At 37.2% G+C, this 26,076-nt stretch overlaps 1 protein-coding gene across 3 annotated transcripts in view; it reads right to left on the bottom strand.

Moving 5' to 3' along the window:
* The window catches only part of Syne1 (spectrin repeat containing, nuclear envelope 1), a gene marked incomplete in the record, with an annotated part of 442,886 nt that overhangs the window by 282,029 nt on the left and 134,781 nt on the right, over positions 1 to 26,076 (bottom strand). For all 3 annotated transcript variants that reach the window (XM_013517312.1, XM_013517313.1, XM_013517314.1), the window contains 8 exon segments: positions 2,566 to 2,739; positions 4,634 to 4,777; positions 6,097 to 6,249; positions 6,725 to 6,889; positions 8,771 to 8,973; positions 9,497 to 9,593; positions 15,143 to 15,311; positions 15,846 to 15,958. In XM_013517312.1, coding sequence (XP_013372766.1) covers positions 2,566 to 2,739; positions 4,634 to 4,777; positions 6,097 to 6,249; positions 6,725 to 6,889; positions 8,771 to 8,973; positions 9,497 to 9,593; positions 15,143 to 15,311; positions 15,846 to 15,958 — 1,218 coding nt within the window.

Here is a 26,076-nt window from a genome sequence, read left to right as displayed (position 1 = left end):
GGAAGGAAGGAAGGAAGGAAGGAAGGAAGGAAGAAAGGAAAGAAGGAAGGAAGAAAGGAAAGAAAGATGGAAGGAAGGAAGGAAGGAAAGAAGGAAGGAAGGAAAGAAGGAAGGAAGGAAAGAAGGAAGGGAGGGAGGAAGGGAGGGAAGGAAAAAAGGAAGGAGGGAGGGAGGGGGAGGGGAGAAGGGGGGAGGGAGGAAGAGAAGAGTAATTACAAACAGTAACATCACATAGCTCTTAGGCTTTTAATCAGCAATATGTAAAACCACACATACAGAAGAACATTTCATAAGAACTCAGTTTAAAGTAATCACTGAAGTCAGTGCTTTTTATATAAGACATTTAAATGTCACACTGAGTTTTTTGAGTATTTGTATATTTCAAGCACATCTTATTAACATTAAAAATGACAGAGAATCAAAATTATTCTTCATCTACTCTTAGGCCTCCAATTGGTTGACAGACCCATGGTGTTTGGAGAGAACAGTCATAAAATCAATCTATATATTAAGTTTTCATCAGACTAAATAAAATTAATATCAATACATGCTCACTTTACTGAGTCAGATGCAGCAGATTATACATTATTTGTGTGCTCTAAATTTATGATATTTGAATTCTTACTGTTCCCAAGATATCAGTCTTTATAATGAAACAGTAAACTTCAGATCACCACCATCAAGAAAAGTATCAGACTAACAGGTCTGGGGAAGACCGGCACCTGTCCTGTTTACAGCATGAGATGGAGTGGTGACTGACAGCCGCTCCCCACTCACAGCCCTGCATCCTAGCAATTTTGGCAGTGGGGAGATGAACCAGCCCAGCCAAGGCAGATTTTTATCTTGAATCCATACCACTTGCATTTCAACATCTTCAGCAGCTTTGAAAAAAATATTTCAAACTGCTCATTTGGATGCCATTTTTGGTAATCTAGATGTTAACATTAACAGCATTAACATTAACAGTTTTGTTTTGGGTTTCAAAGCAGAATGAAGATACTTTTTCCTTTTGAATACTTAAGAGGCAAAATGGTAACATCATGTAAAAATCTCTTGTGAAATACTAATCCTTAATATAATTGTGGCATGGTTATGCTGATAATTTATAGCAATTTGGGAAGTAGGAAATGGCATTATATCTTAAAATAAAAGACTATCCAATGTGATCAGTCACAGAATGGGATTTGGTGATATATTCATTGTGGTACTATAGGTAGTAATAATAATGCTACACATAACTGAATGTATATTATTATGCACAATCACCTTCACTTTATGATAAGGTTATTAAAATTAAGCAAGGTTTTATAATTTGCTATGTGTCAGACCTTAGACCTGAATATCTATAACTCATTTCAGATCTCTGCTCCTTCTACTCAGTGAAACTGCTTCCTTCCCTGAATGTATGTCAATGAATGCTGTGGCAATCTTTCCCTTCAGCACCTTCACCCTCATCTGATGGATAGATTCATTTATAACAAAGCAGCTAATAAGTCAGCTAGCTGCACATTGAACATGAGGCTGTTATGGATGCAGATGTGTTCACTAAACATGACTACCACACCAAAGGTATTTTCAGGATTTTATGGTAGATAAAAAGATCTATTCCCAGAGTCAAAGAAAAGATCTCATAAGACATAAGTTATAGATACTCATTAGAAATAGAAAAATCAATTATTTATTGTATAGTTAAACATACATATAAACTCTATCATCCATCTATCTATGTATCTATGTATTTATCTCACTATCCATATCTATCCCTATGTTTCCAATCAATCAAGAAATGTAGGAACAAACACTGTTTTAAATGAAATTCACTACTTCATCAGTTCGGTACAAGTTGATGCCCAAGGACATGTGTGGGAAGAAACACTAAATGATTTCCCAAAGACAGCGAATATGAAAATAATGTATTTTTCAATTCTTTTAAAATGACAAATGGGAATTTATTTATACTCATCTTTTTTGTGGCCTCTATTCATTGGTAGAAGGCAATAATAGAAAATTAAATGGCTACAAAGCAGGCAAGAGAATGAAAGTCCCTTTGAGTGTGGGTGCCTTTTTAGTTTCAAGGAGAACAGTGGGTTTGGCTCTCCTATGACACATTCCTTGTTTTCAGAGCATCACGGTGAACTTCCACCTTCTGTACTTGGCAATCAGAGCTCGTGCATACGGATGCACAGAACAGATTGTCATAAAGGCTTCCTAAGTGTCATCAGCCACAACATTGCCTAGTCCACAGAAGGGGGAGGTAGGTGCTTCACACAAACCTTTCCTTCTAATTTTGCTCAAATCAGGAAACTTCCTAATGCAGAAGCTAAGACGCAGGCTTCTACAAGCCCGCCTGCTGTGAGTGTCCAGCTTGTGCAGCCTTGGAAATAGTTCAACACAGGACAAGCTCTCATCTTTACACAAGATGTGCATTTGTGTTTGGAGTTACTAGTACTATACTATTCCAAAAGCATTTTTGTCCTAACTGAATTTCTGTTACTATGAACAACATCTCATCTTATTAAATGTGCTTTAAAGTAATTATATCTTTGAAAGGGATTTTTTTTTTACCTGATGTTTTTGTTTAAAAAGCGCACTAGATTGTGCCTCACGCTCAAGAACTGCTATAATCTCGTTGATTTTCCCAAGTGAGTCGTAGAAAGATGTCATCTGCTTTTCTAACTCCTCCAGTGGGATCAACAGCTGCTGAGACTCATACAGGAGTGGGGAGGAACCTTCTTTGACCTTTAAAAATAGGAAGACAAAAGTTCTGCGAAAGTCATCACGTGCTGCAGGCTAGGGACACTGGGTATAACTCTCAGGCACATTTTTCTTTAGCAACATGGTCATTCAGTGCTTACAAATCTCTAAGGACATTTCTTTATTGATGTTCCTTCTACTGTTAAGTTTTGCTATCCATGAGAAAAGTGAGTGTTGATGGAGTTTTCTAATGAAAATTCATGCAAGTCATCCATCTGGATAGCACTTTCCCATTTAAATGAATGTTAGTGAGGCAGATGGCGTCCAATTCCCTTCATAAAACAAGCAACTCATTTTCCCATGGTGTTGAAATCTGACCTAGACCATCATGGGTTATTATTAGGATGTCTTCATGGACCTCTGTCTTCTGGCTTTATTTTCACAAGCTCTCTGACTTGACCGTTGTGTCCAGATAAACTTATAAATGTGTTGGCTCACTCTTCACAGACCCCTCTCGCCTCTCCCACATCTCTCCAGCTCTGCATTTCACTACAGTGTGCTTATCACCTTCCTGCTCACCCCAAGCACAGGTGTCACACACTAATTTAATCATGCAGGTTTTCATGTTAGGCGACTTCTCCCCAGTCTGAAATGGCCTAACCTGCCTATGACCATACCACACTGAATGCATGCCCAGTCTTCTCTGAAATGGTTCAGCCTGTCACCTGTCATTCAATGCAGCTGCACTTTCTTCGTAATGAGGACATAAGCTCTTGGCATTAAAGAGCTCCACGAAATGTGTGCCTGACCACTTTTACGCTGAACCCTAAGAACTTGTAATTCTCCAAGAACCTCTCAGCCCTTCTCATTTTACCTACAGTTGTTTCTAACTACTACTATTTTTATTCCAACCAATTAATACTTTTAGACAACCAAGGAAAGGAAGTTAATCATTACTGATTAGACTATTCCTTATTTTTTCTAAAAACTTAAAGACAACCATGTACCATATACTCAGTAATATTGCAAAAATGATTTTTGATGCAAGTGTTTGGGGGACAACATTTTGTTATTGTGAAGTAGAAAATTGTGCATGTAGACACGTTTTTGTGTTCTAGAATACATTGCTGGAATGGCGAAGTAACTCATCAGAAGAAAACTACCATCCTGATTCTCCACTACTGATTTCACTTGTTATTGTTTTTATTTTTCTCCCCTATATAATATTTCTTCATTTCTTTTGCTTTCCAGCTATAAAATGGTTCTATTTACTTATATAACTGTTCCTTGCTTTCACCAGAAGTTAATTACCCAATCTAAGTAGACTTTGTAAGCAATATCATTCTCTTAAAATTCAAGTTTTAATAGATACAAGCTCTTGATGGAACTTCCAAAGGTCTTAAAGCAAATCCCTCAGTAAGATTGGAAATCCTATGGTTAGTGTGTATATCCCTTTACTTCCCTGCACAGAAGTGGCTTAGATATACCCTAAACTATGAGATGAGGTGGGTAGAATTTCCACTGCCTTGTCACTATACTTGCAGGAAATTTAAATAAGCTTGAAGTGCTGATATATAAAATTTCATAAATTCTCATTAAAATACATGGTCTCCTTCCCCTTATTTCACCCTTCCTTTCTCTGTTTCCTCTTCTCTATTTTATTTGATTAAAGTGTCCCCCCACAATACGTATTTTCTATTAAAATGTAGTTATTACATTTCTAAACTAGCAGAGGTAATATTTAGTATGAGCATCATAGTTTTGCTTTAAAATTCATGATAAAGTTATTGAATGAGAATGTCACTAAATCAGGAACACCAGGGGGAGCCAAAAGTATGATTTGTTGGTGAGCAAACATTTTCCCCATGGGACAAATGAGGCACCGGGCAAGCTGGTATTGGTGCTATACAGCATGGTGTGCATTGAGGCATTTCTATACCTTGGTAAGCTGCTCTTTGAGCCTGGACATAGTTGAAAACAGCTCATTAGCTTCTTCCTGAGTGCTTTCTTTGGCAATGAGATGTGCTGTCTTTGTGATCATCTTGTATTGAGCATCCATCACAGGAATCCTCTGCTCAACATCCTGCATGAATCATTGCAACAGTTCGATGAACACATGGCACATTTGTCTTAATTTCAAGATTCCACAGGAAGCAGAACAAAAAACAGTATGCATTGCAAAAAATTCTATACTTGTAATAAATTTTTAGAGATTCTGGTCATTGCCTTCTTCCCTTACTAATAGAAAGGAACATCACAGAAATAAATGAAAACTTCTCAGCTTCCCTTGAAAAGTGAGAAGTATGTTGGTACAGGGGTGTTCTGAGAAGCTGAGGCAGGGACATTGTGTGTTCAAGCTTAGCCTGAGCAACTTAGCAAGAACTTTTAATAAAGTAAAATAAGGGCTGGAGATGTAGTTCAGTGTTAAGGCCCTAGATTGAGTCCCCAGCCCTACACACAAATAAAAAGACCAAATATCTTTAACACAATAAGAAGGTTAGTCGAAATAATCTTTACACTTTCAAAGCATATGTTAATACAGAAGAGAAATACTAAAAAAAAAAAAAAACAAGAAGAAGAGAAATACTGTATCATATAAAGTCAAGTTAACAGTGTGGGGCAATTCAGAGTTTTAAAATAAAATACTCTCTCCTTTAAAAAGTAACATATTTTCATTGTATAAAACTTATAAATTAGGGTGGTAGTAAGACAATTTAAATTACTTATAGTTTCTTTTTTTTTTTTTTGGTTTTTCTCCGGTACCGGGAACCGAACTCATGACCTTGCGCTTGCCAGGCAGGCGCTTTTGCCGCTGAGCTAAATCCCCAGCCCCTACTTATAGTTTCTTAAACAATGATAACCAAAATCAATATCTCATCTTTGTATCATTACTGGTGTTTTTCTGTGTATATCTTCACATACATAAAAAGAAAAGATGATAGTGTGGTTTCCTTTCTTTACTTAACCATGTATTATAAAATCTTTCCATGTTATTAAATATTCTTCTACTCTTTCAGTTTTCAAAACTGAATGCTCTTCAAAACACATGAATACCACAGTTCACCCAAGAAATCCTTCCTTGTTTGAGGCGTCACATGGAAGTGCTATCTGTAGATGTTTCCTATTTTTCCTAATGTTTCATAATTTTTCCTAATGTTTCATAATGTAGAAAAATATAAAGTGAAAAAGTATCTTTAAAGTTGTTCATATGATCAAAATGTATTTTCTAAAAATTCAAACGGACTTATATTTTTTATGAGAGGTGTGAGCTGGGCCAGGTAGGCCTGTCACAGTGATGCCTTAGAGGATATGGAGACAGTTTTTTAGTGATCTGGGAAAACTTGCTGATCTTTATTTCCACAGGAGGGTAGGTTTCTCATTTTCTGATCTAGAACCACTTACCTCTAAGTCTTGAATTAACAACTTGACATTAATAAAAGAGACTTCTAAAGGCTCAGCAAATTTCTTATGGGCTTCAGTTGCAAAATCAGAGAGGGTAGAGACACAGTCCATGTATTCTTTCTTCATCCTGTCCACCTCATCAGCTCGCGCATACTGTGGAGGAAAGGTGGGGAGGAGCAAGGTTTCAAAGCCGTCAAGCTGTGACGCTAGAAACCCACAACCTTCGTTTTGCCACAGCCTTGTATCCTTGGGAATTGTTATATGGCAGGGAAGCCTAATTCCTGATGCTTATTTTAGATGAGTTTGAACTAAGTCCAATTACTTTGAAGGGAAAAAAAGGAACCAGCATAGAAATGAAGAACTATGATTTGAAAAGCGAATCACTCCATATAAGTAGGCTCCATATGTCAGCATGGTCTTTAATCAGACTTTACACGTCTGTTATTCTCCCTCATTACAAATGGAAAAGAATGAATAATCAACTATAAAACAGACCAGCTTTGCACACTTTTATATTCTGCCTTAATAAGCCCATGCTATAAAAATAAAGTTGCCTCTAAGCAGACTGTTTATCACCACATTGATACCAGATCCACGTTTAAAACGAACATAGATTTCAAAGACATACTTGCTTGACTTCCATAAACAGTTCCCTCCATCGCCCATTGAGCAGTAGTAGTTGCTGCTTGAGGTCACGAGAAACCATCTCATCACAAGTTTCAATTAGAAAATTCCCAGCATCATTCATGGCAGTGTGCTGTTGGATCCAATGAGGTAAATTTCGGAAAAAATCCTAAACAACAAAGAAGACACACTACTATAAACCATCAACCAAGTATTAGTAACTAGTATGAAACTGACCAGACTAGGATCAATGTATGTCTTCTAAAACTCAAGTAAATTTTAAGATAGATTTTAAATCTCTTTCAAAACATAAATTTTAATAAGTTAAAAATATGAACTAGAAATACTGAGTGCCCTTTTCTTTTTGTTCAGATGAGGTTTCCTGTGTTTCCCAGGCCGGCCCTGAATTCCTGGGCTCAAGTGATCCTCCTGCCTCAACTTCTCAAGAGCTAGGACTATAGCTGTATGCTGCCGTGTCCAGCTGTGTCTTTTTGTAAGAGTAGTTATGCCATAGCTTTTGCTGAAACAAAACATGATGACCCTTTCTTATTTCTATTTCACAAATAAAAAAAACAGTGAATTCTTGTCAGTGTCAGAGATTTGGCATGATATTCAGGCTAGAAAATATCAGTTCCCAGGGTCACATAAGAAGTGTAGTACATTAGAGAAATCTCTTAAAAGATTTTAAAAATAAATTTTGGGCCAGTTACTTTTAATATCAAAATTTGAATACATATAAATGGTACACTATCAATAATTAACAAAACCATGGGGATAAATATAAAAGCAAAATATGTTAAATATTTAGATTAAGAACATTTAATATAATAATACCTTTTACTTGCTTAAGCATATGCACTTATCGATAAAATTTTTCAACTCATTTCAAAGTAAATACATGTGTTCACACATGCATCACTCTAAACCCAAGGATAGTTCAAACTCCATTTCATTAAACCTATGTGGTAGGATTTCCATAAATAGATTAGAACACTTCTGTTTCTGGTGGTAATATTCCTTAGGGTCAAACTGACTGCATGACATCTACTAGGATACTGTTGGTCTGATCAGAAAAGCCTAAATCTATATGAGTTCATGGATAACGCCTTCCCTAGCTATGCAAAAATATTTAATACATACGAATAAAGAATGGAAAAACACTGAAAAGTGATACATTTACTTGTATGGGCAATAAAGGATAAATCTATCCTGGGTGGTAAGCAGTAATTCATTCTAACATATGTAGTGTATTTCTTTATGGAAGCCTGATATTTCAACATTTTACATACAAATTGATTTTCCATGTGAGAATACTGAGGTTCCATTAAGAAATAAATATGCAACACAGTCCATTTAATTTAGTATTTACATGTGACATTAAACACTAACTCACAAAGGTACATATATAATCTTGTAACAAGTGAAAAAAGGAATGTAGAATGAAACCCTTGAATAAGGATTGATAAAATCCAAAAAAGAATATTTGATAGTCCAGTTGTTCAAATGATGTGTTATCACACGGATTTAGTACTATGGAATCCAAAATTATTTCCATCCTCTTAAAATAGGAAATCTACCTAGGACCGGGAGTTACACGCCCACCTTCACTGAAAGACCGAAGTGAGAGTATAGCGCCCTCTACTGCCTGTTCGATTTGGCTGATCTGCCAAACTGACCTGCAGTCACCCTTCAGAATGCAGTTGAACACTAAACTGATCAGATAGGGAAGTGCTTTAACAGTATCTTAACAGAACAAGTATATATTGGTCTAAAATAATTTATTAGCCTGAAAGTGTAAGTTTTCAGGCAAAGTGAGTTCTAATATTCTTTATGAACAATGCTGTAAGAAAGGTTTGTGCTAATATTGTTTGAACAATATCATGCCTGTATCTTGTACTCTGAATAATTACTATGAAGACAATATGCAATGTATTAATTATTGTAATTCTCATGTTAACCTGTTTTGAAACTCTATTTTTTTTTTCTCTTTGTAAAAAAGGTTTTTATTTCTGAATTAACATCATTTTGCTTTTATATGAAGCAAGCTTACCTTTTTGGCATTTTCTGATTGATTCAGCATTTTTTCAGCATCCTCTAGCCAGGCTTGAAGACTAGCCACAGTGTTGCCATAGCGATCCCAGTTAGAGATCACTTCCTCCAGCATGCTCCTCACACTCCTGACTTCCACTGAGAGATTCCTCCACTGAGCAGTGGTTTCATTCATGAATTTCATCACATTCTCGGCTTCCTCCACTGAAACAGAGAAGACAAATTGCAATCTCTACTTTGTACTTGGCATCCTCTATACCTTCTGTCTGTGGCCAATCACAAATGGTAGAGTTCATGTCTAACAAATACAATGGACATATTTGCAAACCAAACATAAATGTACATTACAGATGGTCTTCACAATTTTTTAGGCTCTCATTTACTTGGTTATGATATTCAAGTTATTGCCCTTTTGCTTTTAATCCTTAGAATTCAAAACTGTAATTTAGAATACTGAATACTTGTTTCTCTCTCTGTCTCTCTGTCTGTCTCTGTCTGTCTCTCACTCCTCTCTCTCTCTCTCTCACCCACACATACACACAGAAGTATGATTACACAGGTTAGGCCAACTCAAGAGAACTGAATCTAGCCTGTTCTCTCCAAGGTAAATGGCACGGTCACACAAAGGTTTTTTACAGAGAAGAAAAATGACCTGATTATATAGATACCTGTGTGTTCTAAATTCTATCGCAGTCAACACTGCAGTAAATTCTGTAGCGTCTCTTACCTGAACCATCTGCTTTAATGTACATCTCAGCTGTCTGCTTCAAAATCTGGTAAGTTACTTCATATTGATCAAAAAACTTGCTATTTTCTATAAAAGACTAGAAAAGGAAAAATGGTTGGTCAGACAATAGTAAATATCAGGCTTGCATTAAATACCAAAGTCAATTTTATTTTGTATAGGTACCTGCCAATTTCACCCAAATTTGTCAACCTCACTGTTCTTGAAAAAATAAAATTAATTCCACTGCCACATGTAGCCTAACATTATTCTGGTAACATAAATTCTTTCTATACTGCCAATTCTAAGTTAGCACTACATTGAGACAATATTCTATTTCTTTACCACCCAATGATTTGCTTTGTGAAAAACAAGTTTCTCCACAGAACTTGGCCTAATATTTAGAAAGCACTAAATCTGGAGGAACATTTTAGCATTCCACTGTGTGTAAGCTGTGGGGGCTATTGTTCTCTGAACACTCGTCCTGGTGAGTGATTTCCTTGAGGAATTTTGGATCTTAAGTAAATGACAGAGGTACAAATGGTTGCCTTAAAATAAAAAGTAAGTAGAAGAATTTTAAATAATAGTGTATGACACCCATGTTATTGTGGTATCATGTTCAATTACCCAACATAAAAAACTATAAGATATGATATATTTATATATACATATATGCATATCTGTGAGTAATTTACATATATATCACTGTCAGAAAATGGATACAGTGAAATTGAGAACATACACAAAATATTCTTGGATACATTTTATTATTGTTAATGTCAAAAATACAGAAAAATTTCTTTTTCAAAGGTTATTGTTATACATAAAGTAGAAAATTAATGCAGTTATAGTTAATATATTACCAAAGGCTCTTCAGTTTTGTAAATAATCTATTCCTACTATCTGAATCCATTAGAATACTTGATAGGTGTTACTATCACAAAATTAAAAATTAGCCTTTACAAACTAGCTGAAGTCTTGTATACTATGGTGATGATGCTTACTATGGAGATACAAAAGGCATTGTACAGATGTGAAGCTGTTCATATAGTGATTTCAGAAACACTCACAGATTTTTACTGATGTTTACTATGTTTCAAGATAAAAGTTAAATACATTACACATAATACACTGTAGATCATTTCATGTTTATAAATCCTTTACTTATATTCTTCAGGGATTCAGTGAATAGAGAAAGCTGTGAATTACATGTGATCAGAAGTTCCATGATCAATAATTTATTCAAAAACTTCAGTAGATTTTATCCTTTTTGTTTGAGACCAGAGTAGGAAAAGAATAAATCCTTATTTACTTTTATGTTTTATTCCTACTGCCTAATTAGGGAAAGAACAATTTACTAGAACTTAAAGAGTGAATAATTTAACCAACAAACAAGTCATGATTTGATAAAAAATGAAAAATGGCACCTAATGTTTGAGACACTGTTGAGAAATTAAAGAAACAATTACATTTAACGAAGTTTAAAAACTAGTCTATGTGTAGGCTTGGTGCAAATTTCAAGAAACCAAAAGGAAAATAATAGCTCTAAGTGCCAAAGAAATAGAAAAAAGTACCTGGGGTGGAAGAAAGTCTTAAGTAGACTTTGAAGGGCAGTTTACAAATTAATTGAAAAGGAATAAGAGAGAAAAGCTTATTTTCAGATTCATTTTTGGTCCAAGGACTCAGGAGATAGAAATATTTTAAAAGTGTTGCAGGATTCATTAAAGGATTTTTGAGTTTTCCTATTTTGAAGACTGGACAATTAATTTTCTAAAAAGACAAACATTATTATCATTGTTGTTATTAATATCATTATTATTTTCAGTATTAGGGATTAAACCCAGGGCCTTTCAAATGGTTGGCAAGCACTCTACCACTGAGCTATGCTTTAATCCCTTAACTATTATTTTAATTTTTGATTAGTTTGTGTAATTTTCTTTCCCCTTTTTTGCTGACTGTGGAGTAAATCCACTTAGAACATGCATTGTGTGTTAGAACCACTTTAGCAGAATTACTAAATCTCCTTTTAACAGTAATCTATATAGCCATATATATCATAAACATGAAAAGGTAAACACAAATGTATACTTTAAGTCATAATGACAGGACTTTATATTTTCAAAAGTAGTCTGAATTTGGATAGCAAGTTCAACGAATAATCTCTGTCGATCAGGCAACTTTCAAAGTCGATGCTACTTCAAGAAAAATAAGATACCTTTTTAGCTCTAAATTAAAAATATTAGTGGAAGTAACTAAATTTCTATTGTCACGTAAATAAAAAGCTCATCAGTTGCATTTCCAGGGAGCTAAAACAGATAATTTAAGATTTTTAAAATCAATTTTGATGAATGCTTTCATCAAGATTGTCTACTTGATCGTCTATTTGTAGCTATGAATAAAATAGTTACAAATAATAAAATAAATATCCACATTGCTTTTGATGCACTCATAAAGTCCATAATTCCAAGAGTTGTTCTTTTCTTTTATGTAAAAGACTGAAATGCTATCTCATTGTTTCTATAGTAAAATCCAAGCTCATGCTAATTAACACGGTCATTGTCAACCATTTGGACAGCAAGAACCAGTTGATCATGTTCTGATTTACAGTACAGTATGTAATCACTTATCAAGACCATGTGGCCTAACTAAATCCACAGCAAGCATTCGTGAAGTGTTTTCCAAGAATTTCTAAGCATTCAGTGGCTGCATATCCAAGGTGGGAAGCACATTCTCTAACTCTTAAAAATGTGTCATTGTTCTTTTTTGCAGATGATAAAGACTGAGTTGAAAATTTAGACTAAAGAAAAGATAATTCCAGATGTTTCATCACATGGATATCATTTTGTTTATTAGATAAAGTAGCAATATAAGGCTCATGAAAATACATTCTTTTTTTTTTTTTTTTAAGGAGCCAAGCTTTGCATGTCAGGAATTGACCTTATGGTTTTATTGAGAAGTCAGCAGAGTCTTTGAAATGGTCTCTTCTAGAAAGAATGATTTTCCTTAAAACTCCAATAAGACCAAAGAAACTCTATAGAGTGGGAAATGGAAGGAAAACAGTCTCTTTTGTCATTGTTCCTCAGAAAAAATCCTAGTATTCTATTATTACTATGATCATTTATATTACTAACAAAAACTTGTAAAAAAAAGTATTATATTTATATACTCTGCCATAGTGAGGATAAACTTAAATCACATGTAGGAAAATGGATGCACCCCGAGACCAAACTATGAAGTGAAATAAAGCAGACACACAAGCTTAAATAGCTCATGGTTCCTCTCCTGTGAAAACCCAAAATATAAATAAAGAGCAAAATGAAAGATTGATAATAGGAAATAGGGGGCAATAGATTGTCTGCAAAAGGGTACAGGACCAAGAGCTGGAGGGAAGGAGGAGGAAGAGGAAGAGCATGAAAAAGAATTAAGATGTGCTGTGTACACGCACCAACTCACACAGGAGTATAATCATTATGTACCACAAACATGTACTCGTAAAAAAGAAAAATTTAAAAATAAACTCAGGTGAGACTAAGTCTTCTAAAAATTGAGTTATCCATAAAGTCACAGGGGTGGTATAGTGGCTGAACCATAATTTGAACACACTTCTCTCTGACTGGTGACTGACCTTGCACAATGCACCCCTATGCCATGTGGTCCCTGTGGTGTACATACAAGGAAAGGCCAGGCTACAGTGTGCAACAATAAAATGCTATCAAATAGACATAAATAAAACTAATATTTCTGTGTTTAACACTTTTTAGTTCACAAGGATATTAGGTATTTTATTGATCATTTGGTCTTTTAAAGCAAAAATTTTCAGACTGTTTAGACAGTAAAATTCAGTACTTGCACACAAGAGCTACTGATTTAGAAAGAACTGGATTCAGCTTCTGACTCCACATCATACCAGCTGTGAGACTTGGACTTTCAAAGTCCCAGAATTTCCAGTTTCCTCAGTGGATCAAACCATGACCAGACCACAGCACCACTTAGATGAAAAATGAAACATGTAATAGTCCACAGTGATCAAATCTGTTAAACAAAAAGGGACCTTAAAACCCTTGGTGGAAAAGAAATATGTATGATAAGTAGTTATTTCACTAGGGGATGAGAATATTAGGAAATATTCATTAAAATGCTGTGCATAAAAGGTGATTAGTAATTTACAAATAATAGTGGAAATTGCAAATAAGTTTGAAAGTAGCAGCTTACTAAACTCTAACTTTATGGAGGAAGGAGGATGTCCTGACATTTTTATTGTTAATAACAGTTCTCTATGTGTCTGCTGAGAAGTTCAAAAAGAATTATTAACATCTTTATATTAGAACATTAACCTGATGAAACAGTCCTGTTAGGTATTTAAATCTGATTGGCTGTTCTTAAAGAGTGAGAACAAAGAATAGATCTTGTATAATTAACTACTGGGCTCAGGGTGTATCACTTGATGTGACTAAATCTGAAAATATAAATGCATATCTGTATTTAATAGTGAAGGAATTAATGTAATTGCTTGATATTTTTAAAAATGGATTCTCATTGCTTTCCAAAATGACTACAAATTAATAAAAGAACCTATCATAACAGATTTTACCTTTTTTTTTGACAAGTAGTTCCTGATCAAATTTCCCAAATCTAGAGAAAAATTTTACTGTAAACCAGTTAAGTTTTCTTTTTTAAATACATGTTGTTAACATATCACTTAGAAAATCAAGAGCAAACACAGCAAGACTATGTTCTAAGAAACTCCAATAAAGTCACAGTCTCCATAAATATTTAAGCAAAAGCATTACTGAGTCACTGTCACTAATCAAGTTTTAATGGGTTTATATTTTTAAAGTTTATCAATTTATCACTTGGAATTTGCATTTAAGCAAGTGGAAGAGTACAGGACTGAGATGCACTATTACCATTTCTTTTATGAGAAAATTTGTGTTACAAATAAATTTCGGGGGCATGTTTAATTGTCTCTGAGGGAATCAATTGTCTTTATTAAGTATAACACAATAATCATATGTAAATGGAACTTCTGGTCACAGAACAACCTAATTCATTAATGGAAAGATAAAATTTTATGTAGTATAGGATTACCTACAAAATATTCCCAAACACTGGATGATCTTTAAAAAGTAAGTGGGCACAGAGGGACTCATAGACAAAAATTTTGCACTACCTGGGTACACATCAGGGGCAATGAAGCTCAAGGAATGGCCAGGAAAGGGACACTCTCAAACTAATGTAAAAGTAGACAGCACCCATACGAACAACAGAAAACTGTTCTAAACTATTCACAGTGAGATTTTAGAAGGCATAAAGATAACTTTTAAGTATTGTAATCCAGTTTCCAAATGGCAATTGAATTTCCATCACAGATGTGGCTATGCAGTGCAGAAACTTTTTTTAAGCAATAAAGACCAATCATGGAGCAAAATCCTTCCAAAACAAGGGGTTTTCAAAAGCAAGTTCTAAAGAACACAGGTTTGTAGTTGAGATGATTGTGAAAAGCTTACAGAGTAGATCTAAGCCATCTAACACACTGGTGTCTTTATAGTTAAATTCAAGATTAAAATACTAGCATCCACAGAACTGGTACATGTTCAGGGCTAAATCTACAGGTCGTCTGATTCCCCCACCGAAACATCAGGGACTTACAATGTAGTTTTGCAGAAGCAGCTCCACTGACTCTCGTCTCCCATACTTGATGATCCAAGACTTCAGCTTTGACTCTGCAAGAACCAGCAGGGAGAGCAGGCGGTACTTTAATTCTAGAAATTCCATTTTTCTTAAGTGCAGTGCCGATGTGGAGGAAACAAACTGAAACCTAGAAATAAAACAGGGAGAATTTACAGCACGTAACTAATAGTAACAGAACGATGCTTGCTCAACCTGTTACATGCCATCCTTAAATATCATGCAGCCGCAAGGTCCTCTAAACTCTGGCTGATCGCTATCTGGGGATCTGAGTCCTTTCCTAGCTCTGGGTTTAAAGGCAAAGCATTATTGATTGAAGTCTTTGATTTAGTTCGCTCCCCTGCCAACACATCTCTCATGTGTTTCTTTTATAAGCTGTTTTTGCAATATTACATAATGTTCCCTACAGTACTGAATAAAAATACAGCCTATGAAGAAACCATTCCTGTGATTTCCAGGCTGGGGGCACATTCACTCTTTGCAGTTAATAATATATTAGCATGTTGGCGTTCTCAGCTTAAGTCATGGGGACCCACTTTTCATTTACCAAACATAAACACCTCTGAACAAGACAACAAACAAACCATTTAAAAGAACAGAAGATAAAAAGCATACACATAGCAGTTTAAAGAGAGATTTCCTGCAAATGCAGACATTCTCTTACCTCTCAGCCATGTCCTCTAACTGGTCAGGCGGCACTGGGATCCCGTTAACAGACCTGGTCTGGTAGATTTCATGGAACGCTCTTTTGTGGGCATCTGTGTTTTGAAGCAGATCCTAAGATACAATTTTTTAAAAATAAAAAAACGAAGAAACATGTTCACAGGAGGCTGGGAAGCATAATTTTCAGCCTGCACCGATGAGTCAATGTATTCAAAAATTTGATCCTGCTGCCACATTCACTCGCAGCCTGGTGCCTATTTCAGGCTTTTACCTTGAGCAGGACATGGCACTTGTGTAGAAGACACGCTGCTAGAACCGTGTCTGATAATTATGGCATCTTTTGAACACATATGACACTTGCACAGCAATGCATTCAGCTGTTTTAAAGGTACATGATTCAAAGAAAAATCTAATTATTGCTATAAACAATGATTTCTGTTATTTTTCTCCTTCCTAGATTTTGGCTAATGGTTTTTAAAAGCTTAAAACTAAGCCCAAGAAATTTAACCCGTTATGGTGAAAGGTACTAGGCTCCATAGTGTTATTTTGAATGTGTGCAGGGTATTTTGCTGCCATGTGAAGTAAGCCGATTAGATTACAATATATTTTGAAAATGCGGTTTTGCCTAGAAAATTTCCCTTACAGAGCACAATAGGAAATCAAATGCGATGTTTAAACATATTCTTGATCAACTCTACAGAAATCTCCTATTCATTTGCATAAGCTAATTTGAATCTCCTAATTTGTTTTTCATGATCCTCTTACTTACTTATAAAGACAACATATTTTTTATAATCCCTAGCCAGTTTCTCAGAAAGAAATAGAGGAAGGGTGAGGTAGCGTTAGTTAAAATTAATGTTTTCTCAAGCCAGGCTTTAGTGGGCAAACTGGACAAAACAGAAGCAAAAACAGCCTAAAATGAAAGGAGACACATTTGAAGAAGGATTTAAACAAATATTACAAATTAAAATGTTAAAGCCTGTATGCATTTGCCCACATAAATGACATCTTAGTGTTGAAAACTTCATGGCCAAATTATATCTATCCTGAAATATTTTGGTATGGTCACACTTTGACTTCTTTAAATCACTGGGTAACTACCACATGTGTATATTCACAGGTCATTTGTGCTGGATGGAGGGTCTTAGGCCTAGTCAAGAGCAGACCAGAGGAAGACAGAGGGTAAGGCCCTTCCTCAGAGCACCTACCCATGGTGGATATTTTAGTCACTCCTTCCTTTATTACACCCGGGCACATTTCTGTAGTTTATGGTTTAGACTAAAACTTCCCCAAACGCCTGTAGGACCTATGTGAAACTATCAGCACAGCCAACTCAGATTGTTACACCTGACAGTATTTAGTATCAGTGCACTGCACAAAGTCTCTATAAGGTATCAGAATGAACAAAAGCATGTTCACACACGGGGTGAAAGAACTACACCCGGCGCAAAATTACTAGCTCCTTAGAAAGGCTCTCTCAGCGTAAAACAGCGAGACACTGAGCAAGATATCTGAGTCGAATTCACTCTGTTGGACACTAGGTGGTCAGTAGAAACTTTAGGTCTTCTATTCTTAGTAGAATATGACCCAAAACAGGATCATAGGCCTGTGAGCAAAAGCACATTGAAAACAGGCCAGGCTGTGTTGGTCAAGTACCCATCCTACTGCAGCAGAAGATTGGGTCTTAGAATACAAACAAGGCGAGACACTGATACTGGAACGCCTCTGTGCCGCCAGAACTCTCAGTGAGACTTAAGGGGCCCAGTTGGCAGCTAATACAGTAAAAGGGAAACAGAGGTCGCCAACCGCAGGAAACAAGCCGCCACGAGAGGCAGGCGGCAGAAACAGCCAGTCCACGGTATTCAGTCCATGGTGGTAAGAAAGTGTCCGTTATTTCATGCTGGACAACGATGGAACATAAATAAGAAAAAAAGAGGTCTAGTTAAAGTGTCCTTAATTCTTACATTGATTAAGAGGAGGAGCTCAAGATGCCTATTCACTTTTAATTCTGTTAAATATCCACAGCCAAACTTCAAAGATAATGAAACTGTACAGCTAGAAAATATAACTTTCTTTCTTTCTTTTCTTTTTTTTTTTTTTAGTATCGAGAATCAAACTCAGGACCTTCCACTTGCCAGGTAGGCACTTGCACCACTGAGCTATATCCCCGCCCCATATAACTTTCAAGGAAAAACTATGGAAACACTATGAAATAATGCAGAAGACTATGGAATGAGAGAAACGAGCTAGCAAACAAAACCAAATAATAACCCCTCTTTTAATGTATAAGCACGAAGAAAACAAAAGAAAGAAAATGGAAAAATGGAAAGCAACGAGATAATAAATGTAAATTCAAGGGTACAATATCAGTGTTTATAGATATTGTGAGTGATGTATAAATTTATTAGCTAAAAGATGTAGATTTTCAGCTTTTGGGCATAAACACAGTAGGATTATCTGCTTTTTATGAGAGACAAACCTAAACATTAAGAAGATAGATAAGTAGGAATTATAGAATGGGAAAGGACACATTAGGTAATATTACCTGAGAGAATAATAATATAAGTATACTGATATCAGATGAAACAGTTGTCAAAGTAGAAATCACTAGAATAATTAATGGTTTAATGATGAAACTTTCACCTGACTACAAGATACATTAAACCTGAATTGAAGTATACCTAGTAAGCTTCAAAATACATGAAGCAAAAACTTATGGTAAAACAGAGAGAAATGGACAAATCCTCACCACTGCAAGAATTATCACCATATTCCTCCATGGTTAGAGATGGAACAAAGGAACAAGCAGGACAGCAGGCTGCCTGGGGAGGGAAGCAGGGGCTCAGAGGTGCTTTCCTTGACCTCTCCCATTTACTCTGAGTAGATAGAAGCCTTTGGGGAGTTTCAAACAAAGCAATGTAGTAGCCTAAGTTGTAATTTGTTTGCTTTTATTTTTGACTCAGGGTCTCTCTATGTAGTGCAGACCAGCCTTGAACACCATGGCTTGAATTTGTGATCCTTCTGCCTCAGCCTCCTGAGTGCTTAGATTACAGGCAGGCACCCCCTTGTGTGGTATTTTATTTTTTTAACTGTTTTTTTATGATTAGGATTATTGGTACAAGTTAGATACACATAATGATCACATTCATCATAGGGAACTTATTTTAAAAAGATTGCCATGGACATTCTACTGAAAACATCCTGTCCTTGATTCCCCTGGCCTGCCTTATTGGCTGCTCCTGCTTACACTTTTGCTGGTTTATCTTCTGCATACTGATCTCTCAGTAAAGGCGCAATCCTTTATCTTTTCCTCTTCACTTGTCCGCACTACTTTATTTAATTCTCCAGTACCACAACTTTAAATATCCCTCTCTGTTACAGGGACTGTATTTTTATCTCCAGCCTGTACTTCCTTCCTGAGACGTGTGTTTTACCTCCTACTGCCTACTCCCCTTGTCAGCTTGCATGAGAAAAACACTCATTGTGCCCCACACTGAACACCTGGTCATGAAGCTTCTTCCACAGATTCCCGATCTCCGTTGATGGAGACTGCATTTTCTCAGTTGCTCAGCCCCAGGGTAACAGGGTTATTTATGGCTCCTCCTTCTCCCCAACCAGTATTTAATGCTGAAAATGCCGTTAGCACTACCCTCACAATATATTAAGAATCTGAGCACTTAACAGCTCAGCAGCCATCAACCTGGTCCAAGACCTCAGGGCATCTTGACTTCTACCCTCCACGTCTGTTCTCATACGGCAGCTTGGGAAAATGCTTTCTTCTTCTGGTAAGGAAATGGAAGGGAGAAGATGGTTAGGACATAACCGAGCAGACTGGGAATGCCAAAGTCCAAAAAAGGAAAGTAAGAAAGTGCGAAAATACCCTATGAGGAAAATATAGGGAATGAACTACAGGCACAGAAAAGATTACAAAAATAAAAAGGAATATGTTGAACAATTTATGTTAACAATTGTAAAGATAATCCAAAGGATGAGTGTCAGGAAAGCACCCATTAGCAATATTGGCAGTTAAAGTTGCAAAATTTTGAAACTATTTTATATATTAGTATATGTTTGTGATACATAATGCATGCATTTCACCATGAGGAGTGGGTACAAATATATATCACATCTGAATCCGAACTTCCCCTTCCTCTCCCTTCCCTCTGATCTCCCCTGTTCCACAGATCACCTTCTCATCTCCACGAAATCTACCTCCCTCCTTCCTGTCACCTATCTTTATTTTGTCCTTTAAATTGCTTATACTTTGGGTATCTCATAGAAGAGAAACCATGCAGTACTTAACCTCTGTGTCTGATTTATTTCACTTAGTATTAAGTCTCAAGGTGCACCTATTTTCTTACACATGATTCAATTAGTATTCATATATATATATATATATATATATATATATATATATATATATATGGCCTGGAAGGGCAATCTCCCTTTCTAGCTCCTTCCTTCTATCTCTGCTTCTGGTCACCATGATGTTAGCAGTTTCTCTTCACTATTCCCTTCTGCCATGACCTCCCTGCCTTGGAACCAGCTGACTACAGACTGAATCTTCTAAAAACCATGAGCCAAAATAGTTCTCTGTCTGCTTTTAAATTACAGATGTGGGTTTTTTGTCCCAGTGACAAGAAAGTGACTGTGATACAGGAATACCATGAGGAGCCCTTCTGATAGGGTGGGAAAGATGAAGACTAAGAAAGGGCCATGTGTGAGGAACAAGGAAATCCTGATCAACTTGGCATGGGCGCCATAGTGAGGGAGGACTTGATTGGAATGGGCTCTACAGAAAATGGATGGAGAGAATTTTGAAACCAAAATAACAATATGAACAATTCTTTCAAAGAGTTTTTCTGTAGAAGGAAGGAGAAAATTTGGACAGTAGCTGGAAAGCTCATGAGGAGTAAGAAAGAGACTTATGAAAGAAACAACAGTGCGTTTATTTGGGGGTGGGAAAAATACAACTGAGAGAGGTGGAGGGAACAAGTACAGTGGAGAAGACTGACAGGTGTTATTTTGTGGGGGGAGGGAGGATGGTATCTAGTGCACACGTGGAGGGGTTGGCCTGAGCTGGGAGCCAGATGGTTCATCCATAGTAACAGAAGTGAGGGCCGACTATTCAGGCACAGATGATAGTATGTGGGTTGATGTGGTCGTGGGAATATACGGAAATTCTTTTCTGACTGCTTCTATTTTCTCAGAGAAATAGGAAGCACTGCCATCAGCTAAGAGTGAGGATGGGGAGGAGGTGTGGAAGACGTAAGGAGAACAGGTCTGAAATAATTGTCTCCGAAACAGAGAGAGATGGAGTCGGGAAATCCTTATGAGTTCCAGGCAGCAGGAAAGGCCCAGTTGGGTGAGTCATGGTGACTGGATGTTGGGTGCAGGGTGCTTCTCTCCAGCCTCCATAGCTGCCTGTGTGTGGGCATGAATCAGGTAGAGGGTGGATGCTATTTTTCCAGGAGGACAGTAGGGTAAAGGGTATGCACAAGGCAATTGACAGTGTGCACAAGGGGTAACATTACAAGCACCAAATCTGGACAGGGTATGCAGAGGATGGGATGCACTAAAGGACAACATGACCAACTGGTTCTAAGACACAAAGGTTAGAAAGTTTGATTCTTAACCAAGCAACTACAGAGGGTTTCAGAGACTGCTGATAATGAGTGTAGGCTCTGACTGTGGAGTGAGGGGTAAGGTAGGGCATGGAATTATGGGGGAAAGAGGACGCAAGCACTGAGAGGTCAGAATACAGGGAGGATCATCTATTAAGTACTGAAAGCATTAAACACTGTCATATGCATTGTTCTCCAGGAAATAAAATCAAGAAGGGAAGGAAAGTTACCAAGGTCAAGTCAATAACTCCATAATAGAAAGTAGGTAGTCGGTAGCCATTCTCCTAATTCCTTAAGACCTTAAAGCCTTACTTTTGCAAAGCGATACTTGTAATAAAACAGTCTGTGTAGTCACTCTGCATGTGCTGTATGTAACAACTCTGTGGAAACAGTGCTTAAGACAAGTAGAATGATCACCCGTGTGGTCTGGGCTATGTCACCTAATTTCTCTGTGCCTTTAGTTTACTCAGCTGTCTAAGAGGATGCTAATAGCAATCTCATATCTGTCATGTTACATTTTCAGCAAAAATGAATACTTAGGACTAAAACATGGTGAAACTTTTCTAAGTACTTAGCTGTGGTTGTGGTTATCTCTCTAGATACCTGAGTAAAGGGTATCTGGAAAATAGAAAAGATAATACATATATGCTTTGCTTTGTGGAATGAAGGTGTTCTGACATATATGTAGTTAACTTTCAAAAAGTAGTGAAAGGGGAAGACCAACATTCATTCACAAAGCGAATTCTTGGAAACACACATTTAAAAATTATCTGAAAGCAATTTGCAAATACTATATATGAAGTGATTAAAATGTGTGTTTTTAAATGCATGAGGAATAGACAAAACCAAGCATTCTATATTTTTATGGTATATTTAAGTTGTCTTGATGAGAATAAGAATTGCCTTCTTCACAGGAATGCAAAGAGTATTCTCAAACAGTTCTGTTTGTGTGTCTGGTGAATCTCATATTTGTGTTTTTCCTAATTTATTTCATCTCTGAATAGCCAGTGGAGTTGTGCAGACCAGTAGCAAACTGATGGACTGATTTAGTGCTACCGAGGACTCCTGGAATCTTAATTACCTTAGCGTTTGAACATATCACCTTCAAAGCTTACCTTACTATAGGAATTTAATGAATATTTTTTAATCAAATTGAATTGATCTCATAATTGGTAATGACATTATTTTATGATTTTGCCAATTTACGTACTTGTGTCCAGGCTTAGTGAAAGTTCCTGTCTTGATGCAGAGATCATTCTGAGATGTGCTTTAAGCATGGCCTTAGCTTCTACCTGCCTATTTTTCCCTCCTGGTGACTCTTTATTGCTTTCAAAAGTTTTATCTTTAGTGTTTTCTGGTTTTTTAGTCTTGGATAATCCTCCTCTCTGGCTCCTGTCCCACTCTGTATTTCCCTGCCTACTCCATTTCTGGTTTACATAGCTTCTTTATCAAACACTGGTAGGGAAAATTTTCTAGTTGTACTCTTGGTGGTTGGCACATTGGTACAGGGCTAGCACTTCCTCTCTCTCCCTCCTTCCCTCCCTCCCTCCTTCTCTCCCTCTCCACAATAGCTCATAAAAGTTCTCAACCATATAGACATGGAATACAGTTTAGCAGACACACCATCCAATTTAAAACTCATTTCCTATCAGGCTCCCAGGCCACCTGAATTAATATTTCCGTGAAACCTTACCATTATCTGATAAATAGCAGTTATAAGCTAGAACATTTTCTCTTCTGGGAATATGTAAATCAGATTTGAATCTATTTTATAAAGAACAACACAGGATGTTTCTCAAATCTCTAGTTTGGAGGCACCACAAATGGCTAACCCTTGACTGCCACCTGCATCTGTTCTCTGGTGCTACCAGCTGGTCCAGTCAAGGTCATAATTGATGTATGTTCTACATGTTATTTAAAACTTTAAAGGCTGGGGATATAGCTCAGTGGCACAAGTGCCTGCCTGGCAAGCACAAGGTCCCAAGTTCAATTCCAGGTACAAAAGAAAAAACTTTAAAGTAACCTCTTTTGTATTGAATATTCATATAGGTTAAAGCAGTTTCAGTTGTCACATGTTTTATATGAAGAGAAATTATTATATGGCATACACGTTCAATTGCTGATTTGTTCAATAGGAATTATTTGTGTAACTATATATAGCACCTTTCCCTACTTTCAATATACTGAGAATCTCAACATAGACTTGTGTTTCACCTATGCCTTTAAGAAGCCTAAGCTGGGCTCAATTCCAGGAAAATTTCTTGTGACTTGATCTCATCCAAGGCATCAATTCTGGCTCCCTCACAGCTTCCCCCACATTCGGAGAACTAAGGTTCAGGAGAGCAGGTTGGAGTGAGTGAGTGTGTGTGTGTGTGTGTGTGTGTGTGTGTGTGTGTGTGTGTGTTTGTATTAATGATAAGGAAAGGAGGGGATAAGAGATAATTAGCAAATCCAAAAGTCTTTGAGCATGTGGACCAATGAAATAGGATTGAAAAGAGTTGGACATGTAGTTCAGTGGTAGAGCTCTTGCTTAACACGCATGACGTTGTGGATTCCACACCCAGCTATAAACAAAAAGATACAAAGTCAAGAAATAAGCCCACATATTAGTCACTTGATTTTTGTAGAAACTGTTAAGAATACAAGGTTCTGAGAGATTATCTCTTCAATAAATATTGTTAGGAAAATTGAATATCTACATACAGAAGACAGAAAATAAACCTTCACTTCACACTTCTACAAGAATCAACTCAGAGTAGATTAAAGATGTAAACTACAGACTATAAAAGGCACAAGAAGAAGCATCTCTGTAAAAATTTCCATGACTTTGGCCTGGGCAGTAATTTCTTGGATGTGACCCCAAAAACACAGGTAATAAAAGTAGAAGTAGGACTTCTCTAGCTGGGGGTGGGGTGTGGAGCCTCTCCCAGCCCCCGTGTGCCCTGTGCCGAGTGAGCGAGTGCTCTGGGAGCTGCTGGGCCCACTGTTCAAGTCTGTGCTTTGCTCATACCAATACAGTTCCCAACTGAAACTCACGGAAGAGCCAGGTATTTCGCAGAGTGGGCAACTCAGGACCCCTCCGCCATTACAGACTGACTCTCTCCCCTCTCTGCACCCGTGGCAGAGAGGAGGTCCTCACTCAGAAGCCCCAGGGACTTCTCTGGCTGGGAGCGGGTAGTGTAGCCTCTCCCAGCCCCCATGCGCCCTGCACCGAGTGAGCGAGTGCTCCGGGAGCTGCTGAACCCACGGTTTGAGTCAGTACTTTACCTTTGCCTGGATCCCCTAGTGGGTCAAAGGCATGGGCAGTCTGTGACTGCTACCCATCCTGGTTGCATCTGTTCCTGTATGTGTCCTGAACTGAGTGGAGACACAGATTCAAGTGGTTCACAAACTGTAGACCCTGCAGTTTGTGTCTGGATTATGCCTGTACCCTGAACTGCCTGGGGACATACGTCCACTGGACTGGGATTGTCACACCAGTGCAACCCGAGTCTGGGTCATGCACGTGCCCTGAATGGCAAGGGGATGCTGGATCAGACAGTCAGCCATCAGCTGACACCAGTGACTGTGTCTGAGAACAGAGATAACTAGACACAAATCAAAGACTGCCGTAAACCCGAGACTAAGTAGCACTTCTCAGAAGTCACTTGGGGTAAACCTAACCAACAGGAAAACTAGGGACACTAGTGGTTTTGGCTGAGCAGCTACAGAAGAGAGAAACAGCTTTCTGCAACCAGTAGCAAACGTGACAAAACAAAAGACTAAAACACAATCCCAGAACTCCACCCCAATCAGAACAAGTCCAGGAGACATCAACATAGTAGAACTTGGTAAACACATGCCTGAAATAGCTGAAATGATTGCAATGGAAGAAAAGAAACAACTCCATAAGTCCATAGAAGAGATGAGATCAGAAATGATCTCTCAGGCAAAAAGTGAAATGACAATAATAATAAAGGAATTGCTCAAAAAGTCTGAAGAAAACTTTATAAAAAAATAGAAGAGCAAAGGCAAGCATCAGAAGCGTTCAATGAAAAATATAGAAAGGACTCAGAACGCATGAACCAGATTCAAAGAGACTTCCAGGAAAACAAAGCTGCCATTGAAAGCTACCAAAACTGCTTGAATGAAGCTGAAGATAGAATCTCAGACTTTGAAGACAGCATGGCAGCTAGCGACGGTGAAAGAACGGATCTCATAAAATCAACAAGGATCCAGGAAAAGTCAATTCAACAGCTGCAAGATGAGGCAAAGAAGAATAATGTATGACTTATAGGAGACAATGAAACAGCAGGAAGCAACACAACTGACATTAAGAGATTATTTGCAGAAATCATAGCAGAAAATTTCCCAAGTATGGAAACAGAACCTGATGTACAGTAAATGAGGCATATAAAACTCCAAACAACTACAACCAAATAAAACTACACCCAGACATATAATAGTCAAGTTCCCAGATCTCCAGCAAAAGAACAGAATATTAAAAGCTGCTAGAGAAAAGAAACAGATTACCTATAAGGGGAAGCCCATCAGAATCATGGCAGACATCTCAGCACAAACCATCCAATCGAGAAGAGATTGGAGTGAAGTACTACATGTCCTGAGGCA

Source organism: Chinchilla lanigera, unplaced genomic scaffold (assembly GCF_000276665.1).
Source record: "Chinchilla lanigera isolate Chin_1 unplaced genomic scaffold, ChiLan1.0 scaffold00038, whole genome shotgun sequence".
Lineage (NCBI taxonomy): Eukaryota > Metazoa > Chordata > Mammalia > Rodentia > Chinchillidae > Chinchilla > Chinchilla lanigera.
The sequence above is the reverse complement of the archived record's forward strand: the minus strand, read 5'-3'. Positions and strand labels throughout refer to the sequence as shown.